Consider the following 12,848-nt stretch of genomic DNA (forward strand, 5'->3'; position numbering starts at 1 on the left):
CGAAATCTCCCGATCTTGGCGAGACCTCCGTTTGGGTCCATGGAAGCCAGTCGGAATCAACTATGGACGCATAATCCGCCGACAATAGGCGGCGTCTAAACGGAGATTTATCTATTGACAACGGGGACCCTATGCTCAGATCAACGTCGTTTGGTTAAATCGACCGTATAAGATGTCTAAGCCTTAATTCTGATTTATCGACAATCTGCGGCAGACTGCGGTGAAAGTCTTCATCATTGGCGTAAAGCGATCGCGGTTGCATCGATTCTTTATTATATTACTTTTGGAATATAATCTCACGTGATGACGATCGTTCGGCGAGCTTTGATGGTCGAGTCTCCCCTTAGAAGCGATTTAATTAGAGCGACGATAAAATTTGCTATTCACATATATTGCTATTGTCGTTTATGGACATTCGTTAAGAGCAAAGTATTGTAATTGATTTGCGTCGAATTAGAAATTTTATTTTTCATAAAATATCCAATATCTATAGGTACCAAAATATTATAATATACAATTCTTAAATATTACTACTCATGTGATATATCGTGATATTGAAATATACAAAAGAGTAGCTCTCTTATTTTTATATACCAAAAATAAATTTTTTTCAAAGCAGAATACATTTTCTTTGAAGAATTTTTTTTTATCTTTCTTTTCTCTAGAGCTTGATATTGTATTATATCAATTCATCACAGGAATATAGTTACTTTCAAAGTTTCTCGGGATGCATATATTAGATACAGGTTGTGAACTTGTAAAGCATTCCGCAGAACGGAAGACAGATGTGGAGTTTGCAGCAGCCATCGAATTTTGGAAACGAAAGTATTGTAATTGATTTGCGTCGAATTAGAAATTTTATTTTTCATAAAATATCCAATATCTATAGGTATCAAAATATTATAATATACAATTCTTAAATATTACTACTCATGTGATATATCGTGATATTGAAATATACAAAAGAGTAGCTCTCTTATTTTTATATACCAAAAATAAATTTTTTTCAAAGCAGAATACATTTTCTTTGAAGAATTTTTTTTTATCTTTCTTTTCTCTAGAGCTTGATATTGTATTATATCAATTCATCACAGGAATATAGTTACTTTCAAAGTTTCTCGGGATGCATATATTAGATACAGGTTGTGAACTTGTAAAGCATTCCGCAGAACGGAAGACAGATGTGGAGTTTGCAGCAGCCATCGAATTTTGGAAACGTGCCCGTGGGTTGTGAACTTGTAAAGCATTACGCAGAACGGAAGACAGATGTGGAGTTTGCAGCAGCCATCGAATTTTGGAAACGTGCCCGTGCATACATGCACCAATGGACGCGGGACGAATACAATATTCTACAAATTCGAGAATGTCGACCGTCAATGCATGGTCACGTGCCACGCGACTGGATCTACCTGTATGTGATAATTAATTCAAAAAGCTGTTCCTCCAAAACTTACCGCAACCGCGAATACTATAATAATACCAACACACGTAACCGACCCAAGGAGTGTCCGCGTCTGAAAACCGCTCAGCAGGGATGCTATTATGTCGGAAATGGAGAAGGAGATCGTGAAACGTGAAAAAATGCGGCGACTCCTTTCACGAGTAATTCATTGCTTGACCTACGCGCCTTCTTGTCGGGTAAAACCATTAATTTTTGCGTTAAAATGGATCGCCCATCCCTTTACCGCATATTACCGTAAAAATGTCTTGTACTGTTTCGCTTTAAACATTTAATGCGCGCATATAAATTGCATGGATAAAAAGGTAATAGAAAAATAATGTAATGAGCAAACTCTCAACGTTTACTGTTTGTCAAATAATTATTAGACGTGATGTAGCAAAGCAATAAAAAAGATTTTAGCAAAAAGCAAGTGGTTTTGAGAAAAAATTGTGCAAGTATTTTTCGCGCGTATATTTTTTACTTTAATTTTTACGATCTTAATATGTTTTTTATTGTTTTATGTTATATTAATAAAGTATTATATATTAATCTCGCGTATATAAGTAAGTTGGAAACTACTATTTCGCAAATGTAATGTTAAAATGTAATGTTGGAATTACAAAGGACAAATATAACAGGCTCTTGAATTATTTCGAGCGACAAGAGCTCGATTGCATCTGGCATGGGCACACATGTAATACACTATCGGAAATAGTGCTATACACTTCCGAACAACGCAATAAAATGCAATAAAAATGTAATTTCCGTAGTCTCTCCACTTGATCCGAAAATAGATAGCCGCAATTTTTCACCGCGAGGGTGGCCAGCGGGACAATATCTGATGGAAAGTCGAAGGTGTGTGCAAGATCCGACAACGTGAAAAAATGCAACCAACCCTTTCCCAAATAATTCTTTGTTTGACCTGCGCACTTTCACGTCCGGGAAAGCCATTAATTCCGCTGTCAGAATGGATCGAGCAGAACCAGGTAGAAAATCGTTACGCCCAGACATATCGACACCCTTCCTGAATTCCGATAGAAGCTGCACAACGTCTAATGGAAGTTTCGCGGGTTTCGATAGAAAGTGCACTCTTCCATATATACGTATATATGTATGTATAATATTCAATGTAGACAATAATGAAAAAGAGAGTACTCGGAATGTGAGAAGTCGCGTATGAATGCGTCGTATCGATTTTCTCGCACATTATGCAATACAACGATTATGTGTTCATACATGATCTTGCATGAACATGATTATTTCTATTAAACATATGGCAAATTTCATAAAAATTATATTTTTCCAAAAATAATAAATTAATTGGGAAATGCACACACGTAAAATAAATAATTAATTAAATAGTAAATAAGAAATAATACATAAATAATAAATAATTAATATAATGAATAATTTCTATGCAAACTACTCTAAACTTCTAATTACTGCAAAACGCGAAAAACCAATAATTAAAATAGTAATTTATAAATTCACGGTTTCTAATTCGAACTTATTATGTATTCAACACGGGAATAGGCACATATACTTTTTGCAGATACTGTATCCGCAGCAAGGCGTCGCTGGTATACTAATTACAATATATCTCGATCGATCCACACTATAATCGTCTGTAATTGTTGTTGGAGTGATGATTAATTGTTTTGCTGATGCGTATATTAGCAAGAGCGTTACGTACGACAGATTGGTGTGTTATTATAAATAATCATACAAATCATTTCGCCGACACCTCGTTTATCATTGAGTTAATTATCGATGATCGGATTAATTATAATGTTGACGGACTCTGACAACTAGACATGGCTCTTTACTAACCTATCTTCATCGACTCGATGTATTTTGGAAAGCCGTCTGTCGTCAGTTAATTAATAAAAATAATAAGATATATCTAATTATATCTAATTTGTGACATAAAATTAGAATGTGTGTAATATCTTAAAAGCATTTTTTTAAATTTCAAGGTCTTGAAATGTCTCGATAGGAGTTTGCAAGTTTTGAAAAGTTCTTAAAGTTTTGAAAATCCTTCAGAGTTTCCAAGTTTTTGAGAGTTTCGATGAACTTGAAAGGTAGTTAACGTCGTGAAAAGAATGAACGGCCAACATTCTATCAGAAGCCACTATTTGTTTGAACACGCTGCATGGAAAAACTCAAAAAATAAAATTAGATTTGCGATAATTAATGTTCTTGCAACATTTAAATTCCTTTCTACATCAGAATATAAAATTAATCAATATAAACTGTGCATACTTCATAATAAAAGATGATGTGTCTTTCCCTCAAATGTGCCAATTATTGTTGATATCGTTTCCGTCTAAAGTAGCATTTGAAATAAATCAATCAGAGCGTCTCTACAGCCCATGGAAATAAAAAAAAAAAAATTACGCCCTGAGTGGAAATTCTTTCGTTCGCATTTTCATAAATAATCAGCCGGAATCACGGTATATAACATTTTTTTTTAACACTGCGCATCGCTTAATGTTGATCCGCTCATCCTGGCGAACTTGGCTGAACGTTATTGTATTTTATATTTCGCGGATCTAAAGATGCGTATGTCCGATGTGTGTCTCGTTCAACTCCACTTTTTCACGTATGAGTCTAAATTAAAATACGTGAGGGATTCGCCCGAAGGTGCCATAAAATATTCGCGTTAAGTCCCCTCACGCCGCGTCGCATCGTCTACCCCCGTACTGCGGCAGCAAAACGCCGCAGCCCCTACCATCCTTCTACTACACGCTCTCACCATATACCATGGCGTACCTATTATGCGCGATGTCGGTGAGGTAACCCAAATAACTGCGTGATGGAAACCGCCAACTGCGTTTTCCGTAGACGGTCTCTTCGTCGCTCCGCTTCAAAATTGCCGGGCGCTTATAAACGATTTTGCGAGCGATCTCTATCTCTCTATCTTGCTCGCTCTGTCTCTCTCTCATATGGTGGAAAGGTCCTAAAGCCGCAACGCGCGAACATCAAAATGAAAATATTTGTGTAACCCTCGACGCGACGTGATCTCATCGTCGTAACTTCCGTACCACAGGGACGTTATAAAGTACAGAGTTACGTATCCGACGATTCTACCGTATTTCCGTAACCGTCTCGAGTATGTTATTTCGCATTCGTCGAAAGTCCCCGAAATCGAGTTTTTTAAATTTTCCGATAAAATTGATCGGAAAATTATGATAGCGATAAGTATATGTAACGTGTTCTTAAAATTTATATTTTTTTATTTTTTATTCTTTAATATTTTTACATGTAGATTAAACGATTTACACGATTACTAATTGCAACAATTTTAAAACACTTCTCATTTCTGCAAGAAATTACGTATATAATGTTAATGATAATAGTCCACGTAAAAAAGTATGTTTTAGAATTAATATTATTTTTCGAGAAATTATAAGTAAGCAATTTATTTCGTTTTGGCTTTAATTTAACTACACAATTGAATATTATCGTACCGCACTGCAATAATATCGAAACTCCATGTATATCACTTTCTCACATTTCCCATTTCGCGTAACGCGTAAAGCGAACATGGTAGTTTCACGCCGTGTGAGCAACTATGCGGATCACTGCATTGCACTTGAGGAATTTGAAGGGAACCGGCTACATATCTTACCCGATTTCACACGTCGCGAAACATGGGATTGCACGTAAAAAAATTCTAATTAAAATCATTGATCGTCACGAGGATCACTAACTTTAAACATTCGCCAGCGATACGCGACCGGACTAAAAAAATACACGCTTGGAATTTCTTAATTAAGTTGAAATGCGTACCACCTTCATTTCATGAATTTCCGCCGTTTTCTTATATTTAAAGTTTCACAGAATGGAAATAGTGTAGGAACATAATATTATTATTTTAATCCAGAATTGTCACAAATTTATAGAAATTTTTGATTTTGCAGAATTACATAAAAATGTCTCTAATGAATCAATTTTGTCACATAATGCAGAATCTGTGTAGTTGTAATGTAATATGTTCCATGAGCTTTCCAACGGTTATATTATAAAAATCAATTTTTCAAATATTTTATTATTAAATTATGAGAAATTTTTCCGAAATCATGAAAAATCGTTTTTCGATATTCAGTGGGTATATTATACAAGTTATTCTCGTATCTTTTCAAAGCTATATATTTCAATAACATATATGCAAGTATTATGATGTAATATAATATTATGATATCTTTGCATTGTTATAAACATTTTTATTAATTTGAATTAATTTGAAAATATCTAAAACGTGAGATATTTGTCGATAACGTAATCACAGCAGTTCTACTCCAAAATCGTAATTGACACACAAAATTGGGAGGTACTCGACAATATTTTCCACGATCGTGTAAATAATGAAGCGTCGTTAACAGGGAAATATGTATTTATCTAGCGAGCGAAAGCATGAAGATAGTCGATAAAATCTGGCTCACAAGCGGTTGGAAAACGTAAATATTGGGAACGGTGGTGGATCAACAAAATGGCTGCCACACGTGTCGATTCTAATATTTACTGCATCGTAGTGCGGTAGCTACAAGTCGTGGTAACTGAATGTAGAACGTTACTTTACGGACGTCAGTTCGTTGAATGTTAGTTGGCGGAACGTATCGGAGCTTTGCCCAAACACTCGGCCCGCGTTGGCAGATGTTTAGCTTACCGTATACTCTGTTTACGTAGCTTAATCGAAAAATCATAAGTGCAGGCGATATCGCGTAGATGTACGACTATTATACAACGGCGTGTTCCACTCGTGGAAGCAGAACGCTGCCGGAAGCAAAGTGTGGCGTCGACCTCGAACCCCCATATATTTGTAAATTTCTTGATGGTCGTTTCGATGCGAGAAAGAATATATTACGTTAACCGTCGACACGTTATTTCATTGAGAAATGCGGAAACGTCGAAAATTATGAACGATATAAACATGGCGATAAAACAAAGATTTATCGCTAATGACTAAATAATAATAAAATTAAAATAAAATCGCTATAAGTTTTGTATTATTTTATCAATATTCTCTTTAAACTAAAATTTTTAGAAAATTAATTAATTAATTTAGTATAGGATATATAGTTTAGGATATAATCCTTGTTTCTGGAATGATATACAACCGATTGATATTAGTTGATAAATTTCACATGACGTGATCATTATATGACCGTAATGACGTGTCGTGAAACATTATTATAGAAAATCCTGTTAACGCATAACACTATAAACTTGACACGATATCAATATAATAATTTAATTTGCCACATATAATATTGAATATATTTGTGATACATCAATATATACTCTACCAGGATCTTCTGCAGGCGTGTTAAATCGTATACATCGTAACTTAGAACCGTCCCCGGAGATTCATTCGAACTACTGATAGCAAGATATGGCTGGTAGTGACACCAATCAATGTATACTCATGTATAACATGGAAGCGTTTAGCCATCTGCAGGCTACAGATTTAGATAGGGTTAGCTATGAAGAGGGAAATCTAGTTGCCTTGGGTCCCTAATTATCCCAAGATCGACTCGCTGCGGGTGAACAGGTATAAACAGCGATTCTCAGTTGGATAGTGATCAAAGTGGCTCATCTATATCGCCCGTCTCCTGCAGTTGATGATTTTGTGTCGACGTTTATTATAGCTCCATTGATTAACGCGAATTGAGGAACGTAAATTAATACGGAAAACTTAGAGAACGCGTGTTTTCAAAATTTGAGAATATATTACTCAAAAATCTTTATATAAATAAAGTAACATTTTAATTACCTTGCGTTATATATTATATAATATATATTTAGATGTACGTAAAAAATCGAATGTTAATAAAATATGTGATTAATAAAAATTATTGAATGTTAACAGTATTTTAGTAAAAGGAATTTAAAAATAAATGACGTTACTTTTATGTCTAGTATTTCCGTTCACCGTTCGTCTCTCGAATCTTTTCACTCGCGGTATTCATAGTCTTACTTTATACATGCTTGCTATCAATCACGTCACTTTCATGCAAGCATATTGACTGCAGTCATTAATCTCATTTCGAGCGCTCGCTCTGGCATCGATCGTAAGTACCGATATCATGCATTCTCGATAGCGGTTTAAATGTGATAATGTAAGCTAGAGCAATGCTACATAATTTCCTTCGATGCAATTTACATACCTTACGTATTCTTTTTTTTTTTTTTTCAGTTAAATTATAACGTATTGTATCAGTGTTTAGATATCCGTACGTCGATGTTCTGGATATGTTACAGAGGATTATAGAGATTTTCCGCGAAAAATATAAAACGCGACGTATCTGCAATACATCTGCGTCAAATATATATTCCGAGCCAATTATATCGGTATCGATCCGATACGGTTTCAGCAAATTTCAAAATACGCACGTGCGTCTACATGGCAGTATGCATATATCCATGAGCGACGTCCGACTGCGAATAAAAAAACGCGTTAATATTTAACATCAATATCGTACGCACATTTTAACGCGATATGCCATAGTCGCGATGCTCGCGCGTTTTGACGTTGTAAATTTAATTTACAGGCAGGACACGCGCGCGCATATTCTTTGAGATACGAGCGGTTCGTGCTTACGAGACATAATGAATTTCGTGGCCCGCGCAAGCATTAGATGCCCGTAATCTCGCGTAAAAAGACGTCGTCGGTTCGGTAGCCGTTTCGTTTTTCGAGTCACTGGTATTTTCATGATAGATCCTTCGTGCAACCGCATCCACGATGAGTTACCGCGCATCAATGTATTTCGAGGATTTAATTATTCCTGGTATTTCTCTCGTTCGTCTATGGCATATTAATTATATGCTAATCAAAAGCCGTTAATGTATATTGAATATCATGCACGGATTTATCAAAATGTGATTTCGAGATCGATCACTCTGGAAAAAAAAATATGAAGAGTTGAGACTGAGCACAACGTATTTTTTATATCTTGATTAGTCTACGCGACTGATTTTAAATATCTATGTATAAGCAAACACACGCAGACAATATATCAAAATTCAAATTGCATTCATTAAATATTTACCCAGATTTTATTATCTTATTTAATATTGATTTAATAATGATCATGACATTGTAATATCTCAATAAAAATATACAATATGAAAAAAAGTAAATAGCGTTTCTCGCAAATTGTGCAATATTGCATCGGCAAATAAAGATCCGATAAAGAGTTAATACATCATTTCAATAAATGTCGGTGCTTTTATTTGAATTGCGCAGATTGCGTAAAGCAGAAACAAAGCATGCCCATTCTATGACTCTTGACAATATCGCTTACCCGAAAATTGGGATATTTCGGGCCGAATCAATGTACCGACGCATTATTCCGCGCAATATGCGGATGTGCGCGATACTGTGATATTCAAGACAGTATTATTGGTAAAAAGCGAGCGCTGCAATATCTTTGAGAATTCTCCGGAAGAACGTAAGGCATTCTTTATATCTCCTTCTATTGCCGACTGTAATGTATATTATAGCGTTGCCTCCCCGTTTTTATTGCATTACCTTCTCTGTCCCCCAACTGGCAACAAGAGCGCGCAGTTGTTAAACGGTCGTTACTTCGGTGTCTCGATTCGATGAAAATATGCAAATATCATGATATTCGAAATTGCTCCGCCGTTGAATTTCTCGCGGCATTCGCCTTTCGTTAAATTTGGTTCAATTAAATACAAATACACACGAGCGAAAGGAACTTATTGAGTCGCGGCAGCAGCCAACGTTCATTATACAGCGGTTGCTTTGCAAAAAAGACGATGCGGATTGTTTCCCGAAGGAATGGACTGCGAATAACGAAGTGAACGCTACGACCTACACAGACAAGCCGATTTTTACCGCCGTATCGATTATTTCGCCGATCAACGATATTTCGAGGCAGCCTCTCTCGAGAGCAAACACGAATCTAGATTTCTGGTTGATTTATAAATAAAATGAAAATATCTGCCGCGCCGTGCTCCGGCTCGTCATGTATCGAAAACGAAAAATCAAAAAACGCGAATGTTAAAAAACGTCAATTACAAAACTGCGACACGTGCGCGCTATTATGCATGAATATGCTTTAGGATCATGGCGTAATATTTTGCAATTTACGCCATTTGATTCCACTTGTTTCGTATTCCAAATTAATCTTCAAAAAGTTAAACAAAAATCTCTCACTTGAATTTTTTACACGAGGCGTTAATTCGACATGGTTAAAATCGTTAACAATTTCTCGAGAAACTATAATTACGCAACTCAGACCTTCGGCTGTACTCTCGCAATTATAGCATCGACGCCCCAACTGTGTAATGTTATAATAGTAATAAAATAACTAAGATAAACAGTTTAGATATTGTTTTTGTTTCAAGAAAAAATGTTGTCAAAATATTATCTTTCCCATTTAGACAACGCGCGTTTAAGTGAAATTATTATATAACAGAGTTTATCCCTTTCGTTAACGCATACTACGCAATTTTTTTATAAGCACGATCACGCCATGTATTCACAAGATGAAATCAACATTTAGTTACTTACAGTTTTTCCGCGATGAGCAAGCTCGCCAGGTCCCCAGGTATCTGCGTCAGGCCGCGATGAGAGCAATCGACCTCTTGTCCGCCGCACGTGCACGCCCAAGGACACCTGATTCCGTTCAAATCGTCCATCGTACCCGTCATACTACCGAGGCCGAAACTACCGATCCCGGTGCCATGCGAGGCGCCGCCACCGAGCACGGATAATATTAGCAAAAGTCCCCAGGCGCAGACTACGGAGCCGCAGCTGACGCCGAGCAGACGTAGAGACCAGGCGGGCGTCATGGCTCGCGCCATCGCCAGGACCTTGCGATTGATGTCCTTCACGGCGCGATTCGGCCCGTCGAGGAGTCTGGCGATGCTGCCGACGCGGCTCTTGGGCAGAATATTGTCCGGATTGTGCTGAGCGAAGCAGGGCGGCTCACCGCCGGCGAACTGGCCCACGTTGATGTCCGGGTAAACGTAACTGGGCCCGGCTGGCTCCAGGAAGGAGGATATCTCCTGATCCTCCGTGGGAGGACAACCGAGGATGCGCACCGGACGAAGTATCGGGTCCTGTTCTAATCGAATGATGGCGTTCTCCGGATCGTGGTACCTCAGACGCCGGTGTTCTGGTCTCTCTGTCGATTTTCCTCTCGGGCAGTTTCGTCGACGATCATGAACACGACAAGGCCGGCTTCGGCTCGCGTCTCTTCGGCAGAGTGGCTCCGCGTGGGTCCGTGTTATGTGACAGGACACTTTGTGCCGATGCGCCGCACAGATTCTTCTCGCCGGTTGTTCGTCGTCGTTGACGTTGTCGTTGTCGTCGTCCAACGTCTTCCTCGAACGCTTTAAGCGCGCGTCGGAATTATTACCGGCCGATTGTAGCTCCAAGGCTGCGCCGTTAAGTTCCTCCGGATGACGTTTGCAGTGTATCAAGATCGGGATATCGTCGTCGATCGTCGATACTATGGGGCTTTGCGGCCGCTTTGTTTTCTTGCTTCCGATTCTTTCATTGAGTTCTATGCGCTCGTCGATCGATCCCAGCCCGGTGTCCACCGCGGCGAGATCTGAACCGAAGACGGTATCGGAGTCCTGCGTCTCGGTCGTTCGAATATTCTCGCCCTCTTGCCGGTTAGGTCTCCTCGATGGTTGCTCGCAGGCTAAACCATCCAGCGGGCCCTTTCGGGGGCCGTTTTCGTGGCCCCCTTTCTCGCCGCTCACTGGTTCCTCCAACGAATTGTTATCCACCACTAACAGCACCACCCGTTCTCGCGCATCCTGCGGTACAGCTCCCACTGACTTTATCTTGATGCTGGTTTTCGGCCAAGGATCTACCGTACCCGAGTGGGTACGTGGCTCGTGCCGCAAAACGGTTTTCTACCGATACCTCGCGGTGCGTAGACGATCATTTACTGTTTCAAGTAACGCCGATAATATTAGACGTCGAATCAATTTCGGTTCGGTGTGCAATGATTGGATGGATTATAAATGCACGGCAAAATTATGCACAGGATGAAACGATTGCGTTAATGGATCGCGGATCGCAGATAATCGATATGTTGCCAACGATTATTTTTTACATGGGCATTATTAGCATTGACGATTCGTTTAAATGTATCGATGAAATGGCCAAGAAGTTCATACGGGGAAGAGGCATCACCTGCAACAAAATATATATATTAAAACTAATGACAATCGTTAAAAAATAACTACAGAAAAAAAGTTTAAATTTCGTAATAATTTCTAAATATGATATAAAATATATATAAATGTGTGCATAATTTTAAGTCGTTTATTTAAGTCACACCACAATATATGTGGAAATCTTATTTATTTATTTATATATAAACGGATAATATTAATAATTGATGCGATATAAAATAGAAGTATTTACTCTTTCTCTCTCTGTAATATTTTAATCCACTTTGTAAATTTTGTATAAGCAACTTAAATAAATGACCAACTGAACATGATATTGTTAGATTTTAAAGAGACAGATAAATTCGTAAGACGCAATATATAATACCTGAATGAAATAAATAAATGTCTTGCATTGAAAAGCGGAAACTGCTCTTGATATAGGTACAAACGGGGAAAAAGTTCCGCGTCCTTTGTGGACGCACATGGCGCACCTTGCACGGATCGAGGAAAGCGGAGATTCAATGGCGCACGCAGTTATAAAGCGAGGAAACTCGCCGGTGCAATATCGGAAGTACGAGAAAAATATGCTACCGAAGCACAATCAAGGGGCTCAGATGCATTCCATGCACGGCCGCCAGAATTTCGAGGCATATTGGAATTTTTCTCTGACATTTTCCGAGGTTCCTGCTTTTCTTCTCAACCCTCTCCCCTCTCCCCCCCACCTACTCCTGTTCCTGCCGCCCGACCGCACGCGGTTTCTGCGCGAAGGAACGTGCCTTGAACACGCTTACGCGATGTCTCATGTATGTACATGTATCCATCGCGTAAGTGTCTCCCTCGTGTGTTCCTACGATTCATCTTTACCTGCGGACACCTGAAAGTAGAATGCGGCCGGAATCCTCCGCATTCAGAGAGAAATGCGTTGCGGTACCGCTATCGAGCTTTTAAAATTAGATCCGACGTATGCAGGAATGAAAGAAATCACTTACTTATGATAAACGTCTACTAAGCGATATAGAGACAAACAAGTCAAATTGGAAATAGTTACACCAAATAAGAAGTAAACTCGAGATTGTAGAATCGCATAAATATCTCTATGCAAGTAATAATTCACGATAAATGTTTTAAGAATACTATTATTATATATTAGCTAATATATAATAATAATAATAATTAATAACACCAAAATAATAAAAAAAGCTAAAATACATAAACAATGCGCAGATAATATTATTTATTAATTTTAAAA

At 38.1% G+C, this 12,848-nt stretch overlaps 1 protein-coding gene across 1 annotated transcript in view; it reads right to left on the minus strand.

Annotated features, from left to right (window-relative positions):
• LOC115241445 overlaps positions 1-11,929 on the minus strand; it is a 231,492-nt gene extending 219,563 nt beyond the window's left edge. The window contains exons 1-3 of the mRNA XM_029817207.1: positions 11,923-11,929; positions 11,539-11,618; positions 9,981-11,335 (exon numbers count right to left, since the gene is read on the minus strand). Of these exons, the coding sequence (XP_029673067.1) occupies positions 9,981-11,335; positions 11,539-11,618; positions 11,923-11,929 (1,442 nt within the window). The remainder of the gene's footprint in view (positions 1-9,980; positions 11,336-11,538; positions 11,619-11,922) is intronic.
• Between the last annotated feature and the right edge of the window lie 919 nt (positions 11,930-12,848).

This window comes from Formica exsecta, unplaced genomic scaffold (genome assembly GCF_003651465.1).
Source record: "Formica exsecta isolate Colony F162 unplaced genomic scaffold, ASM365146v1 scaffold489, whole genome shotgun sequence".
NCBI classification, from domain to species: domain Eukaryota; kingdom Metazoa; phylum Arthropoda; class Insecta; order Hymenoptera; family Formicidae; genus Formica; species Formica exsecta.